Source organism: Betta splendens, chromosome 1, assembly GCF_900634795.4.
Source record: "Betta splendens chromosome 1, fBetSpl5.4, whole genome shotgun sequence".
Classification (NCBI taxonomy): domain Eukaryota; kingdom Metazoa; phylum Chordata; class Actinopteri; order Anabantiformes; family Osphronemidae; genus Betta; species Betta splendens.
Window position 1 is genome coordinate 19,112,165 of NC_040881.3, and position 24,385 is coordinate 19,136,549.

At 49.2% G+C, this 24,385-nt stretch overlaps 2 protein-coding genes across 7 annotated transcripts; one reads left to right on the forward strand and one right to left on the reverse strand.

Moving 5' to 3' along the window:
- Positions 1-143: 143 nt before the first annotated feature.
- LOC114855940 (zinc finger protein Eos-like) lies at positions 144-23,457 on the forward strand. 6 transcript variants are annotated; one of them, XM_055507216.1, is made up of 10 exons: positions 144-661; positions 6,353-6,433; positions 15,820-15,935; positions 16,649-16,715; positions 17,025-17,099; positions 18,677-19,087; positions 19,822-19,989; positions 20,308-20,424; positions 21,332-21,445; positions 22,358-23,457. In XM_055507216.1, the coding sequence occupies exons 4-10, from the start codon at positions 16,664-16,666 to the stop codon at positions 22,996-22,998; spliced, it is 1,578 nt and encodes a 525-aa protein (XP_055363191.1). In that variant the 5' UTR covers positions 144-661; positions 6,353-6,433; positions 15,820-15,935; positions 16,649-16,663; the 3' UTR covers positions 22,999-23,457. The 6 variants fall into 6 exon arrangements, with proteins under 6 accessions (XP_055363191.1, XP_040929856.1, XP_055363193.1 ...); XM_041073922.2 differs by having other exon boundaries at positions 21,335-21,445; XM_055507218.1 differs by lacking the exon at positions 6,353-6,433.
- On the reverse strand, positions 974-13,966 carry LOC114856766 (insulin-like growth factor-binding protein 4). The gene is made up of 4 exons (XM_029152505.3): positions 13,153-13,966; positions 5,808-5,971; positions 4,908-5,033; positions 974-3,478 (listed from the first exon to the last, which is right to left on the reverse strand). The coding sequence occupies exons 1-4, from the start codon at positions 13,490-13,492 to the stop codon at positions 3,341-3,343; spliced, it is 768 nt and encodes a 255-aa protein (XP_029008338.1). The 5' UTR covers positions 13,493-13,966; the 3' UTR covers positions 974-3,340.
- Positions 23,458-24,385: the final 928 nt, after the last annotated feature.

The window sequence follows — 24,385 nt, forward strand, 5'->3', positions numbered from 1 at the left end:
CCCCGATCACCAATGCGACAAGAAACATCTTTCTCCCAAAAAATAGAACCGGCGCACGCGCGCGCGCACACACGTACACACTCGTAACTTTGAGCAGAATCCTGGACTGTGTGTATCAGACATTAAAGTGTGGATTCACATTGTCACCGCTTTATTTCATGCCTCCTCTGTGCAGATGCTCACAAGCCTGCACGTTTAAATTCCTACAAGGTGAAGATCTCAAGTTTATAACCTGATCCAGATGTGGCTCATGATGTTTTATGTCATCAGACCTTTTATTGTATTGTAACACAAAGCTCTGGAGAAAACCAAGGTCGCTGCACTGTTGCTCTGCTCTGTTGTGAAACGTGAAATACTTTGCATTCTTGTCCACATTGTCTAGAGAGCCGCCCAGGTCACTAAAGATAACAACCCAAAGCCTGTAGGATGTGGGCCACATCTTTGTCCTTTCAGCCCAGTACCTGGTTTGCATTTCTTCATTGATTGTGTTCATCGTGGCCCCCTGTTATGCATTAATGTGTGCTTGTCCTTGCATGCAAACGCTGTTGTGATCCCATCTCTTTCTTTCAGTGACTGGATGTGGCATGAAGCAGTCTAACAACCCACGGACAGGAGCGCGTGGAGCGCTGGACACCTGAGATGGAGCACATCTGGAGTTAAGGTGGGGGTCACATGCCTCCTGTAAGCTACTGTGTAGGCTGAACACAAACACCGGCGCAGGGCCTCCTGCTCACAGCTGTGGGACTGTTGATGCCCTGGGGCACATCAGAGCCTGTGACGTTTTTGAATAAATCAGAGGAAAACCCATTTTCAGCTTTTCTTCATTCAGATTCAGGTCCCAGTTCTTACGCTTGCAGACTCAGGCAGTGGAACTAAGCAGACTTAGTATTAGAAGCAGATATAGCTGTAATCTATATATTACTTCTAATTTTACGGCTTTTCCTAACAAATAAAAAAACAGTTGCACCAACACTGTATCTTAACTGATGTCTTTTAATTGATTTATTACAATGTGTACATTTTGATCAGATATAACATTTACAATGTAACTGATTGAACTCTACATTTTAGTTTGATGATTGTGTGTAATTGTCCTGCTTTGGACAGGATACATACGACCAGCTGTTTCCAGCCCTAGTCCATTTATATGCATGCAGAAATGACTTTGTATCTTCTATACATTACTAGTTTATATTGTAAGCAAACAGGAATAGTCTATTCACGAGAAACGCCATCACAATTTAGTACAGCGACGTTAGAGATCAAGCAACATACTATACTGTAGCTTAGATACTGAATTAATGTTGGTGGAAGGCCTTTGGAAAATTAAAGCTAAAACTATTTACCATCTCTCCAAAGATTAAAACTATTTAATGGAAGTGTCTCTTAACACTTCATCAGTTGATGAATGTTGGGACAGTCTTTTGTTGTAATGTGTGCGTCCAGATTGCTGAATAAGGACTGATGTGTCCAGATAACTTGTAGCCTTTGGAGCATTTTTAAGATATTTGGTTCTTGAAGTTTTTAAGCTGTATCAACTATTTGCCACAGAGCACGTCTTTGTATTTGTGTGCCCTTTATCTGGTCGCATTCCTTCTTTTGTAACAAGTCGGTCTTTGCGATGTTAATTGATTATTCGTAATGACAGTTGAACTAATCTAATGGGAGTTTAAATGTAAAGGCACCGTTTACTTGTGTTTACCGAAAGCCTTATCACAAACACGCTGATCTACAACAGTTGCTGTTTAAGTCAAGAATAATAGGCGCGAGTATGGATATATTTTCCCTTCCTAAGTGATTCAACCCCCTTTTTTAAAGCTTAACTGATGTTGATGTAAAGACAAAGAATGCAAAAAGAGTCTAAATCTGCTGTGATTAGTTTGTTCTTACACTGTGTGACGTGACTCTCTCTCTCTGTGGACTTTAAACTTGTCCCTTATCGCTACTCACGTACGAGAGTGACGACAACACAGATAACTCATAAACCCTGTGGAATAGAGGCTTCTAGGTCCAATGATGACCAACATTAGCTTTAACCTGCTCCTCTACCTTGAACTACAACTGCACTAAGACAATATTAGGCTTTGCCTTAAGTGTATATAATATCAGAGGAGTATCTGTGTGCGCTGCTAACATACATCTACAGGTCTTAAAACCGATACCTGACCTTGTCTGACTAACCAAGCACTTGTGTTATTTCTAGTGGCCTACATTTATAGCCTCGTGTTGGCCAGAAGCTGCAGGTTCATCCAATTTGAAACACATCATACCAGTAGATTTGAAACACTTGGCCTTTTAACTGCAGGCACAGCGTGGAAGCTACTGAGACGTTGACGCACTCATGGGAACAGCTAGTGTGGATGGTCGCGCACGCTTGTGTCTGCTGCTTCAACCCCCTCCTGAAAACCCTACGCTTCCGTTGCAATCCTAAACCGGGCCGACAAAGTGCAGGAGCCGTTTTGGTTTTGTATTTTGGCACAGTCGTTGTATAGCACCACCAAAAACCTGCCGAGCAGTCTGCAGGGAGATTCTTGACGTCGAGAGTCACACTAGCATCTTAGTAGCAGCTGGTGAAGTGAGATTATCCTATCAGCAGGGTGCAGAGGTTCTAGCCCAGTCACGCTGCCGGTCCGTTTGGACCACTCAACCTCAGGGAGAGCCTGAAAGCCTTTAAACCCCACTGACTTCACTTTGGTGTCGTGTCGTGTCATGTTGTTATCATTTGGCAGCTCCAGCCACAGGGTTGTGCTCCTTAGTCATTCACTTTTTATTTGCATCTGTCCAACAGTACTCATTTCATTGCCGCTGCCTCGTGTTTGTTTTAACCTATTGTACTTACGGGTGGAGTTTACTACATATAGGACACTGGAATACGCCACACATTTCACTGGATTATACTGTACATACCTTGTGAAAAACTACTGTCATTCATTATTTGAGAAGCTTTCTGGGTTGTCTTGAATCAGGTCTGACTATCTGGGAGTTTATTTGGATCACATTCTTCAATTAGAGTGAGGAAAGCAACCCGTTCTGCTTCCCTACAAGAATCACAGCAGCAAGTGTAAAAGGTTGTTTTTTTTTTTGCCTCATGTTACTGTAACGTCTAAAGATCGATCTGTTCACAACAGACACAACAACACAGAACAAGTGCCCAAAACACTTAGAGATCACACATGCTCAGACACAGGGACATAATACTAAAAGAGCATGTTTCAATGGTTTCCCTCTCGTCGTGCGAGTACCACTGGCTTCAGGTGAAGTGAGGCTTTATACCCAAGTCCTTTTCTCATGGCATTCTATAGTAAGCACCAGTAGAATTCAGCTGGTCCGGCGCCCGCCCTCAGTCCCTCAGGGTGGCAGTCATTAGCTGGTGGCAGTCCAGATCCCCTCGCAGCTCCAGAGGCCCCGGCAGCCTCATGCCCGTCTTTGGATCCACGCACCAGCACTTCCCTCGCAGGCCGTCGCGGGCAGGATGACACTGTTGGCACAAATCCAAAATGCTAGTTGTTTGGCAGCTTTTGAAATGACAAAACGTTAGCTCCAGTATATACAGGTAGAGATAAACACGGTAATGTAGGCGGCCATCGGCCTCGACCAGTTGGGGAGAGAGAAGGGCAGAGTTCAGCAACAACAGCTACAGCAAACAAAACACAGGTGGCTTCAGTAAGAAAGAAAAGAACACAAATCTGATGTGCAATGAATGTGGGGACATAGCAGGAAAACAGAGGAGCTCCCTGTATCAAGGACAAACAGTCAGTCCAGAGTGACCTGAAGCAGCTCAGACTCAGACAACAGGCCGCTGAGTCACAGCAGAGTCAGAGAAGGTGTTCAGATCCCACCAGGATGAGGAGGACTGAACACCGTCAAAATGTGGCACATTTGAATGAGAAATTTGATTTAGAAATCACGTTCAGCACTGAATCCCTCAAACGGGAAGAGAAAGAGCAGTTAGGCATTTAGCATCAACCAGCTCCAAGAAAAGGTCCCGCTACCATTCAATTCTATGATAGCGATCTGTCAGCATAGCGTTACAGGATTTACCCTCAATACAACGCAGACATTTTACTCCATGAGGCGCTGATGCTGAGATAACACATCAGCCTGACTGCTTTAGAGTGGCTTTGTGTTGGGATGACATCAGACCTGGCTGCTGGAGTCTTTTAGTGTTTGCAGATCTTGGCTGTGTCTTGCAGACAGATGCAGCTTTATTTCAGCACCAGGCCACATCAGGACAATTCTGTTTACTCACTCCCAATCCAAATCCTACTTAAAGGTAAATTACACTTTTGTGCTTTTCTAAAAGTAATTCAATTAGTTGATATGAATCCCTTAATAAAGATTCTTGAACGCGGCTTCAAGAATTCTTTTTCAAAGTGATTTATAACTTCAAGACCTTTAAGACTAGTTAACAATCCCAGAGCAGCCCTGCCATGAAATGATTCCCAGTTGTCCTCCGTGACCTGTTCTTTACTTGACAATATCATTATAGTCCACTTTCTAGTTAAACAGTAAACAGATGCCTGTGAATCTGAGACAGACATTTTAACAGTGTTACACAACAGAACTCTGATGGCTGGTGCAGAGCTCTCCTTTTATCAGCCTGAATCCCACTTATCTCCCATTTTCTCACGCTTATCTGCATAGTTGACCAATATCAAGAACGGAACAGCATCCAAGAGTTAATTGCATCCATCGCAGCAATGACGAGTTCTGAAAGTACATCAGTGTTAGTGAGAGTTAGGGCTTGGCGTCACCACAGCGCTCTGTATGGAGCCACTGCCATGTTGATCTGGACTGGGACGACAACGTTGCTCATGTGGTTTGAAAGGAACTGCCTGAGGTATGGCCATAGGTGCTCGTATTCGTGCTGGCTCAATAAAAGCGATTCGCAGTTTGGAGTCACGGACCTGCTTGGCGTGGAAGTCTCCGTTCTTGTCGCAGTTGGGGATCGGGATCGTGAAGAGGTCGTCGTGCGTGCGCGTGTTTGACGCCAGTCTGTCCAACGCTCTCTGCAGCTCAGCGCGACACGGAGCCTGTGGGCGACACCATTCTTTACACCGATCATAGAAAGGAGCTCATCTTAAAACACGTTGAGTGATGATGGAATATATTTGCCCCGAGTTTTAAAGAAGCAGATATGGAATAAAATGAACTAATAAATGTCCATCATTGTTGACTAACCACCTCCCAGTAAATAAAGTGATTAAAATAATTACTTAGCTGCAACCTTAGTGTTTATGTATTAATACAAACTAATGATTTTCAGACCTCATCCTTTACGAGCCACTCTGCTTAATGACTTATTCGATATATGCTGTTATGTATAAGCAGCAGCAGATGGGTGAATTACACAGGCCCATAGATGTTTGAGCGTCGGGTCGAGCAGTAGATTATACTGTATATGTATCATCCAGGGTTTTGCAGTAACTCAGACTTTGATCATTCTGGCAGCTCAGTCACAACGACTTTAAAAGCATACGTGAGCGAGCGTTTGTGGGCGGCTGGTTCTTTGGGCCCTTCAGGTTCTTACATTAATGTAATAACCTGTTGTAGAACCACCCTGTTACTGATTAGTGGGAATGTTTTAATCCTGCTTAAAACAGCAAATTGCATGTTGTTGTCAGTGTGCACCTGTATTTTATTTCACAACACCCCCATTAAACGTTATGGTCTGTAAATAGCTAATTCTTGCAATTTATAACCTGTTACACTTGTGGTTTCACTATGAAGCCCTAATGGAAGGCACCTGCCGGTGCAGGGGCCTGTGCTGCGTGGAGCATGACCTGGATTTGCTCAACGTTTCTCACCAGCACGGCCTTGGACTCTTCCCTGGCCGCGTTGCTTCTCTGGTTGGTGGATTTGGGAGGATGTCGGGCCAGGGTCTTCTGTATGCACCGCTTGTCTTGCGGGCTGCATCGGATATTGCTGTTGTTTGGGTGCTCGGGGATGAGCTCATCGTTCCGGTCTAATGCTAAAAATGAGAAACAACAACAAGATCCAGTCAGAAATGTGACATTAAATCTGTGTGAAAACATTTGGGTTTCCTGTTATAAGAATCAGAGCAGCCTAATAATGGTGATTGGGTGTTAGTGAGCAGGAACTCCATGTTGTGCTTCTCCTCCTGGTTCTTTTATAACTCCCCACACAGAACATGTTGAAATGGAGGCTAAAAATAAGGCGGGCTGACCTGAAGGACGCTGCGCTGGGAGGTAGCGTCTGCACCCCCTCCAGTCCGTGATACCTTTTAAAAGGAGACCACCCCTGCTCTGCCAATCTTCCTACACCGTGGTTTTTTGGTTTTTGCACTCTCACCTTTGCATCCCTATAATCCTGCTGCTCTGTTGCCCTGCAGGCGGCCAGCTGCTTCCTCAGGAAGCCCAACCCCCCCGTCCTCCCGCGGCCTCGAATAGTGCTAGATGAAGGTTGTTATAGGGTAAGTGCACTGTCACCCGTGGGCACAACACACTGTGGGTGCGTGTGTGTGTGTGTGTGTGTGCGTGTGTGTGTGTGTGTGTGTGTGTGTCCGTGTGTGCGTGTGTGCGTGTGTGCGTGTGTGTGTGTGCGTCTGCATGTGTGTGTGTGTGTGAACGTGTGTGCGCGTGCGTGTGTGTGAGACTTGGCAGCGTGTGCTGTGCTTTACTCATAACCCGAGGCGTTTCAGAGACTGGCAGTGGAATCAAAGCGATGACATGAGGTTGTACCATGCTGAAGTTGTTCTGCCTCTGATCACTGAACCAGATCTGAGCTCTGGTTATTACCTAAAGTCAGCGCCAGGCAGCCAGTTAATGGCTGCTGGCAAAAGATGCAATAAAGGCAGGTTAGCAGCCTCTTTAATGTGTGGATTAAAGGAAATGTGCAGCCTGGTCTCAGGTCTACAGGACATGAAAGCACAGTTACACACATGTTTGACTTTAGCTCTAACTCTGCTCTGGAAATTGACATTTTCTAGACAACAATAGCGCGATAGACTGAGAATGTTGGTCGAAAGGTGACTGGGTTTCTTTCAACTTCTATCTTGCTTGACTCGACTTGTCTGTGTGGGATGTGTCTCGTAGCTGTTTGTATTTTTAGCCATGTTGCTGTCGAGCCCTGCTCATCAGCACTTTCCTCCACCAGAGCCCACCGGGTTTCAGCTGTTTCCTCTGTGCCAAGCTGTTCTGTCGCCTTCTTTGCCGGTTCACACTTTTCCGATTCCACGCTGGTGCACGAGGGGCGAGCCGGAGCCATGTAGAAGTGGGTCAGGGGTGCTGTGTCCTGTTTGCTGCCACTGCTGGTTTCCATGGAGGAAGTCGCTACTTCTCTTTGCGGTTTCATTTGTTTAGCATCAGCTGCTCGCGGCCTTTAACACATCACTGTACGGCATCGTCTCCTTTCGGGTGTGTTGAGTGGCAGATAAAGAGAAGGTTTAATGAACGTAATGTCATACTCCAGCGAAGGCAGCAGGATCTATTCAGACATGGAGAGCTGGCTAAACCCATCTTCAAGTCTACAGTCTGGGTCTTACTTAGGTATTGGCTGTTATGTATCAACAGCAGCACTCGCAAATGTATTCATTACACCGGGCAGCAGACGTGTGACGCCTGTAGGAACATTCTGATGAGCACATTCAGTCAGTCACGTCTTTCATCCTCTGTGACAAAGCGGTGCCACGTCTTCTGTGTATTCTGCGTATTTACCTTCACTTGGCCGCCTGTAAAACAACGGCATGACTGAGTAAAGTGGTCGTCAGGTTTCAGATTCCTCTGTTCGTGGCTTTGGGACAGAGCTTGTAAACTCCACAGACAAATGTCAGCCTCAAATAAATATTTAGCTGGGCGCAGTGGATTTGGCAGCCAACCCTCCCATGTTTGATTTTCTACTGGCCTCGCTCTGAGCCATAGGACGTCCGCTGTGTGGGACGCTCAGACAAGAACCTGAGCTGCACCCTTTTAAGACTAATGATTCGTCTCAAGTCTCTGAGGCGACCTAAAACGTGGGAGTTTAGACAAGACAAAGACAAGCTTCTGAACAAGTCCTTTGGCAATGTCCCAGTGAAACCCACTGTTTGACTAAAAGTTGATGAGTAACATAAAGCACAATGTATAAAAGAGCACGAACCACTTAACCTACATACTTTAGCCACATGTCTTTAATAATCGTGAATGAAGATGTATAATGAAAGCATCTGAGCTCGAGCGTTATATGAACACTGAGCACACATGAGCGAAAACCCATAGAAATGCGGACGACCACATCCAATAATCAGTAGAGATCCAGCTCTGTGTTAATAAACTAGGGAGGCTTCATTCATAAATGCTTTTCAAGTTTAAATGTCACACAGATTCAACCACAGATCCTCACCAGCAAAGCCGGTTCCTGGCAAAGCATGGACCCACCGGTGACTGAGATAAGATGCGACTGAGCCAGTTAACCTCTGAGTTGGGTTGTCACTTGTTTGTTTACTACAAGGTTCAAAGACTCAAGTACAGAAAAGCCAGAAAATGCCACGTTCTAGAATAAGATTCTCCAAAGGGATGAAACTCATCTTAACTTGGGCCACAGTGAAGGACAGCAGCCCATCATGTGTTATGGGTTGGACTCACACATCTGGCTGCCAATGGAACACACCTTTATTGATTAACACTGTTCAACGGTCCAATCCAACCACAGGGGTTGCAGGCCAGTGACACAAACCCAGATAAATAGAGAAGGTTGCGTCAGGAAGGGCATCGGTGTTTAACTTGACAAAACAATCATGCGAATCGTCCTTAAGAATTCCATATGTGTCCCGGGCTAACGACCGCCACCGATGCTGTAAACCTACAGGAAATTGGACTACTGTTGGTCGAAAAAGCAGAGGAGGCAGAAGGATTTGTGGTCAGAGAGTTTTTAACCAGTTATAAGGTTAAGATAAGGCTGATTAAAGACAGTGATGGAAAGGTGCAGTGGAGTTTTTAACCAGTTTGTTCAACAGGATTCTAGAGAGTGAGAAGATGCCTGAGGATAAACGTTCTGGTGCCGATCTTTGAGGACAAGGGGGAAACGCAGAAGTGCAGCAACTACAGAGGAACAAAGTTAATGAGTCACACAATGAAGCTGTGGGAAAGAGTAGTGGAGGCCAGGTTTAGGACGAAGGTGGAGATTTGTGAGCAGCAGTATGGTTTCATGCCCATAAGAGCACCACTGATGCCATGTCTGCTCTGAGAATGTTGATGGAGAGGGAGCTGCATTGTGTCTATGTGGATTTAGATAAGGCATATGACATGGTGTCGAGGGTGGAACTGTGGTACTGGATGAGGTTGACTGGAGTGGCAGAGAAGTACGTCAGAGTAGTCCAGAACATGTATGAGAGGAGTATGACGGTGGTGAGATGCGCTGTAGGTCAGACAGAGCAGTTCAAGGTGGAGGTGGGACGACACAAAGGATCAGCTTTGAGTCCCTTCTTGTTTGCTGTGCTGATGGACAGGCTACAGACGTGGTCAGACTGGAATCTCCCTGGACAATGATGTTTGCGGATGACATTGTGATTTGCAGTGAGAGTAGAGAGCAGGTGGAGAAACAGCTGGAGAGGTGGAGGTTTGCTCTGGAAAGAAGAGGCCTGAAAGTCAGCCGTAGTAAGACAGAATACATGTGTCTAAAGGAGAGTGAGCGAGGTAGAGCAGTGAGGCTACAGGGGCTGAGGTGAAGAAGGTGCAAGAGGCAAGTGGAGCGGAGCAGGTGGAGGAAAGTGTCAGGAGTGTTGTGTGACAGAAGTGTCAGCAAGACTCAAAGGAAAAGTGTAAAGACAGTGGTGAGACAGCTCTGCTCTGTGGGTTAGAGACGGTAGCAGTGAAGAAGAGACAGGAGGCAGAGATGGAGGCAGCAGAGATGAAGATGCTGAGGTTCTCCTTATGACTGAAGAGGTTGGACAGAATCAGGAACAAGCTCATCAGAGGGACGGCTCACCTCTCAATAATGTCGTGTTGTTGTGATGGATTATAAAGGCAAAAAGATCCTCTGTGTTGTCTAAGCACTTCTGAACCTTAAATACAAAACACACACACACACACACACACGCACACTGTGAATGGTTGGGTCAGTGTGGGATTTTCCCACATCCACTGCCTCCTCTGAGATTCCCACTTTCTTTTATTTTCAGGAAGTCCTCTTGTTTCCCATCCGGGCAAAAATATGTTCCAAGACAAAAATGTTTGTCACTAATCCAGCCGCTCAGAGTGAACAGAGGTAACACGATCGCGTTAACCTCAGGAACACAATGCTCCGACTCTGTTAATGCTACAATTTGAATGGAATTCATGCGTGAATGGACTCACAGCCAGTGAAGGTTGCTTTGCAGCTTAATTACTGTTTTATCTTCATAGGAGGCTTAACATATAGTATCTGAAGACACTTCAGTAGACGTGGTAATGATTTGTCCATCTGCTCATCACTAAGTTAAACGGGGAAAGAAATGACTGGGCCAGTAAGGTTTCACTCCAGTCCTACGTTGCTTTCATTGCATGTTTAGGGCCGTGCTCCATCTTCCGTGAGAAGCACAGTTGTGGTTTTGTAGCATGTAGCTGAATGTCTAGCATCGCCTGCCAGCGGTGACATCATCACTAATACGTGCCCATCCCATAACGCTGTTAACACTCGGCAGCGCTTCGGGTGATGAGCTGAGCCTCTCCGGGTCCACACGCTGCTTCTTCCATCATCTGGTGCAGACTTAGAGCCTCCTGCAGAACGTGGGAGGCTTTCAGGTGGTTCATTCATGAAGGTCACGTTGCCAGTGATCCAGAATGCTCTTTCTATTAAAATCTGTTGTGACTGTTCCAGTCATTGCTTTCTTTCTTTGTTTGCCTTTCAGCCTCCGTCAGTTGCTTTAGAGTCTTATGAGGGAATGAGCTGTGAATTTTGCCTTTGTTGCCAATAAGATGGAAGCAATTTGCCTTGAAAGGGGTTGGAGCTATATTTTGAAGTATTATCAGTCAAACCAGGCTAAACATTGTCCAAGCACCTTTTTCTCCCTGAAAGTCCCAGTCGTCTTCGTAAAAAGCCGTCTCACGGCCGGGACAAGGGCTTGTTTGTGTATCTCCCAGACAGGGGTCCCTGTCTCACGGAGGCCAGCAATTAGCTAATCGCATTTACTCCTGCATAAGAGCTCCAGCTGTACAAACGAGCTGCACGGCCCGGACGCCGCATCGGGGGCATCTGCCCGTTCCAGAGGTCTCCGTGCTGCAGCTTGAAACTGCGTCAACATCTTTAACCAGTTTGCAAAGTCTGCTCGTCGGAGACAGAGAAGATCAGCACACTCCCTTTGTAGGATCCGGCGTGCGTCACAGTGACTGATCATAGTTGGCCCGTTCCCTATGCCTCTATCAGGCGTGCGTGTTGCTTTTTTTCGAAATATTACAATATCTTGGGAAGCTGTGTGAGACGGGCCCGAGTGCTGGCTGGAGCCTGTGGTTGCTATGGAAATTCAGTTGAAGAACCTTTTGGAGAGCGAGCCACAGAAGACGACTGACGTCTCCGGGTTGTTGCCATCGTTTGCAGAACTTTTGCTCTAAAAGGAAGTGATTTGAATGCAGCAGCAACACTGGGTGTGATTATTAAGTCGCAGTATAAAGACACTAGTGCTGTAGCTTTTATTCAAGGAGCTGTTCCAGCTGCCTCTGACCCAAAGTAGTCCTTTGTTATGAATCCTCTTGGTTTTGAGAAGCCCTCTTCTATTTTTATCTGGTATGTTCCCTGTTGCTAGGAGTGGGGCAGTGTCAGACATGTATTCAGGAGATGCAGCACCTCCTTTAATAATGCAGGCACAAAGGAGATTTCCTGCTCGAACCCAACTGGCCCGTCGCTTCTCCCTTCCTGACTCTCCCTCCGGGTCACGTTAAACATTCTTATGCAGCGTATCTGAGCCGCTGCCCAGAAAAATAGATCTAAAGGGAGATTTATTAGGCAGCGCTTCCCCACTTTGTTATGACAGACCTCAGGGGTGAGAAGGAGCGCGAAGATAAACACAACTCGGCGCTCGGGTTACAGAACCCCGAAAACAAAACTTGTGAACTTTTGGGCTGCGCCGCAGACGGGACCCGAGGCGCCCCTCGGCGCGCTGTAACCCAGTTGTGGCCCAGCTGATCAGACAACGCAGCATCACTGCGCACTAATGTATTTATTTATTCAGGAAGAATATCCTGCAAGATAAAACGCTCGGGATGAAAAGAGCTCGGACGGAGCCGCACATTTTCATCGTGCTCCGAACAGCTTTCCTCTCCGCTCTGATTTCATTTAGTCACGCTATGCGCTGGTCCCAACCTATGCCGGTCCTGCACACGGCACAAGGCTCTCGTTTCAGCTCTGGCAGGGAGCGAGCTGATGAGCTCATCATCGTGAAGAAGCTGGACGTGGTGGGCGATGTGCTTGAAGGCTTGTTAGTGTTGGGGGGGGGGGCACCCAGGGCCAGCGGGAACAGATGCTGCCACGGGGATGAGCGTCCTGGGAGCGATGCAGCGGCTAAGTTTGTGCTATTGTGGCACGAGCGCATGGTGTTCTGCCTTTGGAAGTAACTGTGTGGGAGCCTGGGAACAACCTAGGAGAAAACCAGGCACGCGGCGCAGACGAGCTGGAGCTGGATACGCAGATAAGATGTCCCAGTATTAGACTCCCCGCTGAGTCAAAAGTCGAAACAGACCTGCTTCTTTGCGAGAGGAATGCAACAAAGCACGAGGAGAATAGAAAACAGCCCACAGGAGTGTGATAGAGACATGGACAGAGGAGCAGGAGGGGGGGGGGGGGGGGGGGGGGGTATCACCAGAGAGCACTAAGTAAATTACTGATGGCAGAGAGCTCTAATAGCCCCAGACTGGCCACACTCCATTACAGTCATTTCATAGAGCAGCACACACACACACTGCTCCACCACTACGAGGCTACCTACAGGATCTCACTGACAGCGAGCGCTGGCATGATGAGGCGATTTCAGTCCCAAGGAATGCTGGGAAACGGAGCCCTGCCTCCAGGTGTGCACGCGCAGCTCCAGAGCCTGCTGTCTGGCCCCCCCCCCCCCCCACACACACACACACACAACAGAGGGGCCGAGCTCAGGCGAAGGTAAACGGGCGCCACACCGTCACACGCGGCCCGGCTCAGGTGAGCGGCTGATCTGAGGCCTGTTCCCGTTGGACGCGCACTCACCTGAGTTGTCCTCCGCCTCCCTCTCGTCGGTGCACACCCCCTGGCCGTGCATCAGCGAGTGCAGCGGGCGCTCCACGCCGCGCGGCGGGTAGCATCGCAGGCCCGCGCCGCAGCGGGGCGAGTACACGCCGCAGTGGGCGCCCTTGGGCAAGGCGCAGGTGGGGCAGCAGCCGCAGCCGGGCTCGCGCACCGTCTCCTGGCAGCCCTCGGGCAGGCGGCAGGTGGCCAGGCGCTCCTCGGAGCACACGGGGCAGCGGATGGCCTGGTCCGACAGGCACAGCGCCGCCAGCAGCAGGGAGCCCAGCAGCCACGGGCCGCCGCCGCCGCCGCCGCGCGCCATCACGCCACCCGCACCCGGTCCTCCCGCCTCCGAGCGAGGTGCAGCTGCTTGTCGCCCGGGTCCAGACGGGGACGCTCCGTCCGGGACGCGCTGTGGTATGTTCTGCTGCTGGTGTTTGGATCGCAGGCGCACAAAGCCTCCGCTGTGACGCCTCGCCGTCGCTCCGATTCGGTTTCACGGCGCGGCGGAAACCGGAGCCTGCTCTGGATCCGCTGGTCTGTGGATATCCAGCGGGAGTGGGTGGTGTTCAGGTGAGTCCAGTCCTCCCAGTCTGAGTCCAGAGGCTCGGCCGCCCGCTGCCAGAACACCCAAAGAGCTGCTGGACAAGCGCCCAAATGCAGAAGGGTTGTCGGCGCCGGTGGTAGAGTAACAGCTGCTCGTTGCTCACACACACTGAAGGATTCGCTCTGGAGAATGGCTCCACACGAGTGGCTCTGCTTGGACTTTATACTGGTGCGTGGACACGCCTCTTTCTACAGTGAGAGAGCAGAGCACAGCCAGGCTAAAGCTCTCCCTCTGTCTCTCCACTCCTCTCCCACTCAGACACACAGGCTCATGTACAGTCTCCCTCGCTTCCACTCCCAGCGGCGAGAAGCCGCTCGATCGCCCGCTCACTTCTTCACCCACAATAAATGTCTTCCTCCTTTGCCCGCAGTCTGATTCATTTCATGTAACATTCACTATATATTAATGGCTTTAAGTTCTATTTGTGTCCAATAAATACTGAAAACTTGAAAAAACTTGGTCCTGTTCAGCTTTAATTAACCCCAAATGCCAAACACACACCTCTCCCTGCTCCTTCAGCATTGTGTGTGTGTGTGTGTGTGTGTGTGTGTGTGTGTGTGTGTGTGTGTGTGTGTGTGTGTGTGTGTGTGTGTGTGTGTGTGTGTGTGTGTTGACCAGTGGTCAGTCCAGTCTGTGCTATTGAACCCCCTCACTTCCACTCCACCCCTTATTATGTCGGCCTCCTGATCTCTCATTCTTCTTTTCTCTCCGTTGCCACTAACTGGAGTGGGCAGCAATAAAAGGCAAATGGATACCACCCCCCCCACCACATACACACACACACACACACACACACACACACACACACACCAGCCCTTCCCCCGCTGGTCCTAAAAAAGCCTCCCACCAGTGGAATCACAGGATACATTTTAACAACACTGCGCGCCCAGACAGTCTGTTATGGGTTAGTGTTTTTGAAGGGAAAGAACCTGTAAATCAGCGTGTTCCTGGCTCTTTGTTTGTCATGTGCAGATATGTAAACCATTCAACGGTGGCTTTTATTGCTTGCTCTTTTCTTTCCTGTGTTCCTTTGCTTCCGTCTCACCATGGAAAGCCAGAATGGCCTGTTGAGCGTGCGTTCCTTTGTTTTCTGTTCGTTTTGTCACACTTCCAGGCCGGCGGCCGACCTCGGGCCGCGGCCAGGCCTTACGTCGGGTGGGCGCCAAGGTTCAGGGTGCCCTGAAACCCCCCCCATCGCTGCACAGCAAATGATCACAAACGTGTCTCTGCAGCTAAACCTTCAGTCCCAACACCAACAACTCACTTTCTCCACTGAGCTCCAGGAGCAGCAGCGTCCTCATTTGTTGTTGGTGGGTCTGTGGTTTGGGAGGAGTTCAGTGAGAAAAGACACCTTACTCAAAGATGTACAGTGGCTGATAATAAGCTACGTGTGTTAGTAGTTTCATATTTCACTAACAAACTTATGACAGGCTAAGAAAAACTGCTTGCTCTCCTTGCTTTCATTCAAATTTCTCTTCACAGAGGGATTTAGAAGGATTACGGCTGGTGGAGGATGCTCTTTTATTCACCTCTAGCTGTGGTGTTACTTCAGACGGGAACAATCTTCTCGTTATCTTCTGAGCTTCATTACTGAATAGCTCTAATGTCTAGACGTAAATATTTTGGGACCTAGAATACCTTTATGTTGCATTGTCACACTCCTTTCTGACCTATTTGCTTTGGGTTCGAGAGATGGAACACTAATAAATAGCTCTCAGTGCTAGAAGAAAAGCCTGAGGGAAGTAAGACATGTAGGATTGTACTTTGGCCACAAGATGGTAATACAGTTCCTTCAGTGCACACAGGCCAGGAACCATGTGGGCTCTCTGAGATGATAGTGATAGATCATCCTAAGCCTCACTTCTTTGTTTCACTCCTAAAACTAAACATTGTTTCAGAGTGGGCCTTAGCAAAATGTTGATGTTGGCATCCTGAGTGCTGAGCGCCGATCACAACTGTGGGCGCTGCCGCTCTGCTGCAGGAGCAGACTTTGGTCTCGGTTGCTCCACCTTGTTCAAAGACGAGTTCCTGTTCCTTTAAAGGATCTCTCCAAAATGCACCGTGGTGACACTGCGTGGATTCCATATTCAGAGTCCAGTGGCTGAGCGTGGAATCTCTACTGCGACAGCTCTCCTGTGGGTGCCGAGCCAAGAAGCAGGTAAGCGCGTGTTATCGCTTCGTGCGCTTTATGAGGAGTCCCAACAGTGAAGGAGGCTTGAACCAACGCGTAGTCGTACGCTTCTCAGTTTGCTCAGAGTTTTTATTACTGGATTTGAAAGAATTGTTCCATCTCTAAGTAACTACTGTACATCCTGTACTTCATTCTGTCGCTCATTTGTTATAAATACTAAATGCTGAATTCTGTCAGCAGCATAAAAACTGCCACAGGGTGGTTCAAAGAATGTGTAGGGTGATGTATTTTATCGCCTTGTTTATTTTCAAATGTAAGACCTGTGTCAGTCACTGATGGCGTGAAAAGCTCTTCGAGACGTGGTCCCGTGTACAGACGTGGCAGGAAATACATGTGCAGCTCGCATTATCTCTTTCTCATAAGGCTAAATGTAGTGACAAGGTTGAGCAGCCAACCGTGGGCTTTTGCCCTCTTTTTTAGAGCTTCTTCTTCTGCAGTCCAACTAACAGGAACAGCGAGACGCCAGTGCGGCTTCTTTTTCAAAATAGTAGAAAGTGACATCCAGTTTGACACCGGCTCCACGGCTCTTATTCAGAGTGTCCCGCCAGTAAAGCGTGGAACAAACCCGGCTGTTTCTGCAGCGTTCATGTACTTAGTTCACGCACTCGTCAGACCCGCTAAGACAGACCCGGTACCGAATCCGAACCTGCTTCACAGACCATTGTGGTTCTCCTCCACAGACCTTTTGTTCCATCATGAGCGCAGAGACTCATCCAGACATCACATCCCCTGACGGAGACGGGATGGGTGAGTATCGCACTCTGTTGAATGTGGAGGTGTGTATGATGAGGCTGCGCGCCTTTCTCCACCGCCACCGCCCCACATGTACCTGGGTGCATGACTGTACGCGACTGAAAGCTGAGGGCGTATGAGCAGAGGCTACGTTGGGTCACAGGCTGCGTGGAGACGCCGCAGCCAACGCCTCAGAAAGTGGCCCTGTACGTTTACTGTACGCGGAGCTCGGCGCGTTTCATCATACGAGCAAACGGTTTCCAGCGCCTGAAACAAAAAGTAACACAAGCTATTTGCACGTTCGCGACGTGTGACCTTTTTCAGGCGTGTGCGCCGAGCCGATGGCGACCGACGTGAAGTCCCAGGAGGAGGACGACGAGCGGGAGGAGAACTCATTCGGTGAGAGTGGAGTGAAAGAAGGTGTAACGGATCCACACACGCGTTCCCACTCACATGAACACACACACACATACACACACGCAAGGTAGCGCTGCTGCAGGGACGAGCGGCGAGGCCGCGGAGACGCCATGATTCCCGTGTGGCCTTTAGGTGTAAGGAGCCTGGTGAGTTCTTCTGTTCAGGCTCTTTAGGCGTCAACCTGAATTACGAGAGAGATTTTTAATGAATGAGTGAATAAATATGGAGTATGCGGCAATGCGGAGGTGGTTTCCATGTGACTTGAATGTCTTTCATTGAGTCCTCCAGTCCTTGTGTGGCTCTAGGTTCGGTTGTGTGCAGCTCTGCAGATGTGATATGGAACGATCAGACAGGATCACATTCCCCCACGGGAACAAAGTATAGTTAAGTGTTTTAAAACTGTGGCCTCGCTTATTAACATACCAACACATATTTACAGCGTTTCTTCATAGAAACAGTACCAGTACCAGACTTTGCACACCTCTAAACCGTTTCCACTAATGTTCTGTGGCCTTTATGGCTTAAAAAAAGCAGGCTGCGTTACAAGCAGCCTTCCTATTTATTTCTGACTGCCACCCATCTGCCCCACGGGGTGCACTTCCTAAAGCCCTGCTCTGCATCTGATGCACAGCCTGCGGTTCGCTGCTCTCAGACGCTGGACTCTATATCAGGCCTCTCGGAGTTCTGCGTGTGCAAAGTTTCCATAGCACCTCGAGGCGCTTTCCACAATACAAGGCGCTGCTCTTTAGCTCATCACCAGCCACCGCCAAGACCACAGTGTGGTTTCTGGATGGAACTGAATACGCTGAGGGTTGGTTGTCACTCAGCTCGGGCCTAGGTGAGAGGTCCTGCAAACCGGGCCTCGGGACGCGGTGCGTGTTCACAGATGCAGCGTTGAGGAAGATACATGCGGTCGGGCCCATTCCGGCTGGTGTGACGAGCACGAGGCCTGGACTAAGAAAGTGGTTACGGTTCTGTACGACCGGAAAACTTTGAACGCAGTAGAATTAGTTTGCATCTGCTTGATGGAGGAATTTTAGCAGAACTTTGGTGCGAGCATCGATGAGAGGACAAAAGAGAAACACCTAGTTTTATTTCTGACTCAGGTTCATCTTTAATTGCAAAACCAACTGAAAAACCAGTGTCTGTCTGGAGGATAGTGCGTTCCTCCTGTCCTGGTTCTACTTTCTGTATAGACAGAGGAAATGCCTTCCCCTTATCTCAAGCGCACATCTTTTGAATCTCTGTGACAGTTTGCATTGGCCCAAATTAGGCTACCCACACTTTGGAGATGCGCTAGTGCTAATATCAAGCTATCGGCTATAAATACAAAAGTAGAAGTGGTGCAAGATGCATGAGCCTTTCACATTCTGGATGGAGTGCTATGCTTTAGAACCTAGTTAGTGTTTTTTAAGTGGAAGCTCCACCTGTAAACATCCTACACATCTATAAGTCCTGTCTTCAAATCAGTGTCTTTTCAAAACATGTTTCTGTTTGCACTGTTTGAGACGTTAATTCACACATGTCCTCTCGCGACCTCTCTGCTTCTTCTCCGACAGGCGTGATAAAGACTGAGTCAGAGGAGATGGAAGATAACGAGCCGTATCTCAAGGCCGAAACAGAGAGGTCTCTGGGGCCAAAGGAGGAAAGCGAGGACGGCATGGAGGAAGGCGTGGATGAGGAGAGGACCGAGGAGGACGAGGACGAGGAGCGGGACGGCGAGGCCGAGGACGAGGCGGACGCCCTCAACGAGCCCCAGGACCTGTCGCTGGTGGACTACTCGCGCTACGACGGCGCGGCGCCGCCGGAGGCCCGCGCCGGCGCCGCGGGCGCGGAGGCGGCGGAGGACACCTACATGCCTGGAGCCGTGGCGCCGCGCATCCAGGCCTCAGGCAAGCTCAGCTGCGACATCTGTGGCCTGTCCTGCGTCAGCATCAATGTGCTGCTGGTGCACAAGCGCAGCCACACGGGTAGGCATGGCAACGCCAGCCCAGCTGCTGGTCTCAAAACAACACGCTTGCGCAACGGCCTCGCCGGCGATAACGCGGGGAGATAGCGCTTGGTAGTGAGTAGGTCAAGATGTCTGATGGAATAACCACGGTCGGCGCGGCGCAGGCGCGCGTCGCGCATGACGCACGTCTCGGCACCGGCGAGGGTTGCGAAATCTTTCCTATTGTTGTCATTTGGATGAACAACATGAGTATTAGCTAAGGATTGCAGTACTTGTATGTATTGTATGCCTATGATTGTTTGTGAGGATTTGAGAGGAAAATGATGTTCATGCCGCGTAGAGCTGCGCACGGTCTGATGAGGTCATGAACCTGCCAAAGTGAGGAATCTATGACACACTTTCATCCCTGACACCCACACTCTGATCATTTACATGGATCAGTCACGTTGCTTTTCCTCCCGTCTGGGTTTTCAACACGCCAAGCTTTCTGACATTGGTCTGCTTTTAGTCGTGTGAACCCGTTTTTCAGCCTTTCTAAAAAAGTGGACGTCGTCTCCTTTTTAAAGATGGTGAAGGATTGTGTCGTTTGTGCAACTCACTGTGCACAGGGAACGGGTGTGAGCGCGTTTAGAAGACTAGATCCACCTCATTTAGACACAGGAATCAGCCTCACGCAGCGGTTGTGATTAAAAGCCCATGTGACCCAGAGCGGGACTGCTTTCAGCTGTGGGCTTCTTTCCTCCTCTTTCTCAGGCGAGAGGCCATTCCACTGCACCCAGTGCGGGGCCTCCTTCACCCAGAAGGGAAACCTGCTTCGCCACATCAAACTGCACTCCGGGGAGAAGCCTTTCAAGTGCCCCATGTGCAGCTACGCCTGCCGCCGGCGCGACGCTCTGAGCGGGCACCTGCGCACCCATTCTGGTACCATTCACTCACACGTCAACGCCACTGTACGCACCTGTGTACAGTACCACCCTCGCTGCAGTCTCACTCCTTTTGAATCTGAACCGCTGAGGTCCGCTTCCAGTAACGCTCCACGGTTACACACCTTACGACATCCTACTCATTCACCTCTGGAAACTTACTCACTCGCTTTCGGTTCACGTGTTTTACCTGCAGCCCCGGCTGCAGTTTTTTTGTAATGTGCACATCATCGGTTTCGAGGGAACCAAGGAAATAATGCTTGCTGTAGGCTCAGAGATGTTGTCGATGCTAGTTAACTGAAACTCTTGCTCGCAGTAGAGAAGCCCTTCAAGTGCAACCACTGCAGTCGCAGCTACAAGCAGAGGAGCTCTCTGGAGGAGCACAGAGAGAGGTGCCATGTGTACATCCAGAGCAAAGGGCCCGTGGAGAGAGGTGAGACTCACATGACAGGCCCCTCCACTCACACACCTGGACCGACGCAGCAGGCGCGCTCCATTAATGAGCTTATGGCTCTCACCCCATCATTACAGCTAAATAGGTTATAGCTGCTGTGGTGTGGAGGCACAGGGCTGTGAAGACCGCCTTTCATGTATGCAGCGGCAAAGGGGAAGCCAAAGATGTAGGGCAAATGTTTCAGGCCAACCACCCAACACACCCGCACACACACGGACGCACACGCACACATGGACACACATGCACATACACACGCACACACACACGCACACACACACAGACGCACACACACACATGCACACACACAAACAGTCATGTTTCACATCACCGTGAGGACTCACCTTTGACATAATGTCTTCCCTAGTCACTTAGCCTAACACTAACTATCACAAAAAGGCGTCTAACCTTTGCTCTAATCCGAACCAAAACTCAATTCTAACCTCAGCCCTAAAATCTCATCTTGACCATTAAAAAAGCCTTTTGACCAAAGATGTAGGGCAAATGTTTCAGGCCAGCCACACACACACACACACACACACACACACACACACACACACACACATGACTGTGTATAAACTCCCCCAAAAATGTCTTTACATACTGACGGGGCAGTTGCACGGTTGCAACACATGATGCTCTGCTTCTGTGGTCACCTAATGTCGTAAGTTTAGGCCTGATAGTGCCGTAGCGGTGAGGAAGCACATCCTCATCCTGTGGTCTCGTCTTCTCCCCTGGTGAAATAAAACACGAGGAAGTGAGGTCAAAGGAGCGTCTGATCTAAAATTAATATGGCGTTGCCGACGCCTGAAGGAGCGCCGCTGTTCTAGCTTCAGCTGCTGTAACGTTTCCTTCCTGCGCTTACTGTCTGGCTCTCTCGCCGTGGAAGCAGACGACGGCCACGCGACCAGGACTCCCATGGGCACCGAGCGGGCGCTGCTGCTGGACAGGCTGGCCAGCAACGTGGCCAAGCGGAAGAGCTCAATGCCCCAGAAGTTCACCGGTAAGAGCTCGTCCACACCTACTGAAACGTGCTGCTCCCTCATGGAAATGCTGTGTGCTGCCGTTGATGCTTTGACTCCACAGTTGGTCTGTCTGAGCTGCTGGTCTGTCTGTTTGTCTCTGCCGGCCTCTGCTGTATCTCCTGCCGAACAGGAATTGAGGGCAGAACATCTGCCTCATGCCCGCACGCACCACAGGGCGGTCTGCACTGCTCCATATTCAGAGAATTGTGTCATAGGTGGGTACTGGTGACCGTGCATGGTTCTATTAAATGGCTACAGAAGAAATATGTGCAGTTGAAACCTCTCACTTTAACAACTCACACTCTGCGTTCTGATTCAAACGCTGATAATTTGGATTTCAGTAAATGGCTGACTTGGCACAGCGAGTTCCCAACTTTAAGGGCGTATACACACACACACACACACACACAATGATTTTCAATAGCTGGTTCTCACCTCGCTGATTAACATTAGGTTGTAGTTTCGCAATCAAGCCTCAAACTGCTTGCAAAACGCATGTGTATTGGCAAAAAAAAAAAATCCCTCCTACGTTTCTCTATCACGTTGTCAAATGAAGTGAGACCTTTCAATATGACAACCACAGGGGGAACAGAGAAGTAATGTCTGCAACCACAGAGAGAGAGAGAGCAGACGAGAGGCGAGAAACGTGAGCAGGTGCCTCTCTGTCTATACTTCTGTGGTGCAGCTGCACCAGAGGCCTTCGTCTACATCGCCTGCTTCCTCTCAGCCCTCTGCCCTCTCGTGCCTCCGAGCTCCCCTGCCGGCTTAGGATGCTCTGATCTGTAATTACTGTTGCTTGATTTCTCTGCTCTTTCTCTGCTCGTGTTGTTGGATAGATTAGACAAAGCACCTCCTGCTGAACCTTCAGTGCTCTTTCTTCTCTTGTGTAGGCGACAACGGTGTCTGCCTGGACCTGAGCTTTAACCGGGACCTGGTTCCCAGAGCAGATGTCAAGGACCCTGCATCAGACTCTCCGGGGTCCGATAACCATCATCAGCCACAAGCAGTCCTCACAGGCCCAGACAGCGAGGCAGCTCCCTCCCACAGGCCCTACCCCATCCCATTAAACCGCAATGACATCAGCCCCATGGGCCTCACAAACGGCCACAAGATGGGCATGCCCCTCCTGGGCCTCCATCACGCCTCCCAGCCACCGCTCAGCATGGACTCCTTCCACACTGACGGCTCCCAGTTGTCCCAGCCTGTGATGTACAGTTTAGGGCATCTGCTGGAGGGGCTGAACTACCAGAACGGCGTTCCCCACCCACACAATCAGCACCTGCCGCTGTCCCCGCTGGAGGCGCTGCGAGCGGCGCGGGCCGACGGGGAGGCGGGGGTGCCGCCCGGCGCCGTCTACCCCTGCGGCCACTGCAAGGTGATCTTCCTGGACTATGTCATGTTCACCATCCACATGGGCTGCCACGGCTTCCGCGACCCGCTCGAGTGCAACGTGTGCGGCCACCGCAGCCGGGACCGTTACGAGTTCTCTTCCCACATAGCCCGCGGTGAACACCGCCTAGAACTGAAGTAGCGCCGGCTCACACTCACATCCACTCGCACACATCTGCCTAGACAGATAACGTGGTCTATGCACACACTGATTTACTCATATTAGTAGCTGGTAGTACCAAAAATGAAAGCATGAGGTAGCATGTGTGTGTGTGTGTGTGTGTGTGTGTGTGTGTGTGTGTGTGTGTGTGTGTGTGTGTGTGTGTGTGTGTGTGTGTGTGTGTGTGTGTGTGTGTTACGAGCATTCTTAGTCACGCTGAGCCCTTTCTGAAAAAATGTAGAGGTTTTTTAGTTCTTTTTAAACATGTGGTTTGGTTTTACTTAAGGCTGTTTCATTTAGTTGTGCTATTTAGCAATATGTCAAGTATCCATTTAAGTGTTAGAAGAGTAGCCAATGCTGGAGTATTAGTTTATAGCTTCTGCTGTTGTGGGGGTTTTTTCTTGTTACCTGTGTAAAAATAAAAGAACGTGTTTTTTTTTACCCGTCGCACAGACCTGCGCCTTGTTGAGAGAAGTGTCTCTGAAAAACACTTGCCAATTCAAGTGCGCAAGAAAAAAAAAAGATCCTATTATCTCGGAGGTCACATGTCTCCTTTTAGGCTGTGGTTTTCAGAGTGCTGTTCACAGCTTCAAAGGACATCACTTCACACTGCACTACATGTTGGTTTCTCACTCCTGAATATTACGCGCGCACAGCGCTCCATGTAGTCACAAATGGCTCACAGTTTCTGCAGAGATGTTGTTCTCAGGCATGTTTCTGTAAAACTATCTTCATCAATATACAACCATTAGTTGAGAACTATCACAACTGCCAGGAAGTTGATCATTCTAGTGTGTGTTTCTCACTGAAGTGCTTCACATTAGGAGACTGTCTAAGTTCAGTACAACGTGCAGGTCGAAGGTTAAAGATATCATATTATATTCAGAGAGTAGCAAAAGTGCTGAACTAACTCTAACTCTAACTCACTAACTCGGATTTGTCCAGTTACTGAGTTAATGGTCAGAGATAGGGTTTCTATCTCAGTGTCCATCTGCTGGTGGACGCGTGGTACTGCGTGACATGGGGACTGGGATTAGCCTCGCTGCGTTGGAGGAGAGCACGGGTGTCAGAAATGGCTCATCCAAGACTCATCTGGGCTCATCACAAAGCTCACTGAGAGCGTGCCACACGGATTTCAGTAAATAGTGCAAGCCCTCCACTTACTGCAGGCCTCAGCTCACCCACTGATTACTGTCTGCCAGTAAAGGTCCACACATGGGAATTTATCTGTGTGGGGTCAGATGTTTGGTAAGGTTTAGGGTTTGTGGAAATATGACAAACTTTAGGAACCTGATATGACGACTGAATTCGTCTGTTTTGAGTGTATTGGGGAAGTTTCATGTCATCGGGTTGTGTGCATACATCTGAA

Bases quoted from the DNA above. Each gene is read 5' to 3' on its own strand.
- LOC114856766 (XM_029152505.3), bottom strand. From the start codon at position 13,492: ATGGCGCGCGGCGGCGGCGGCGGCGGCCCGTGGCTGCTGGGCTCCCTG. The intron at 5,972-13,152 runs GTGAGTGCGCGT...TCTCATTTTTAG, and splicing joins GGAGGCGGAGGACAACTCAG to CATTAGACCGGAACGATGAG. The intron at 3,479-4,907 runs GTCCGTGACTCC...TTGTGCCAACAG, and splicing joins GAGACTTCCACGCCAAGCAG to TGTCATCCTGCCCGCGACGG.
- LOC114855940 (XM_055507211.1), top strand. From the start codon at position 16,837: ATGAGCAGAGGCTACGTTGGGTCACAGGCTGCGTGGAGACGCCGCAGC. The intron at 16,907-17,024 runs GTACGTTTACTG...GACCTTTTTCAG, and splicing joins ACGCCTCAGAAAGTGGCCCT to GCGTGTGCGCCGAGCCGATG. The intron at 19,088-19,821 runs GTAGGCATGGCA...CCTCTTTCTCAG, and splicing joins GCACAAGCGCAGCCACACGG to GCGAGAGGCCATTCCACTGC.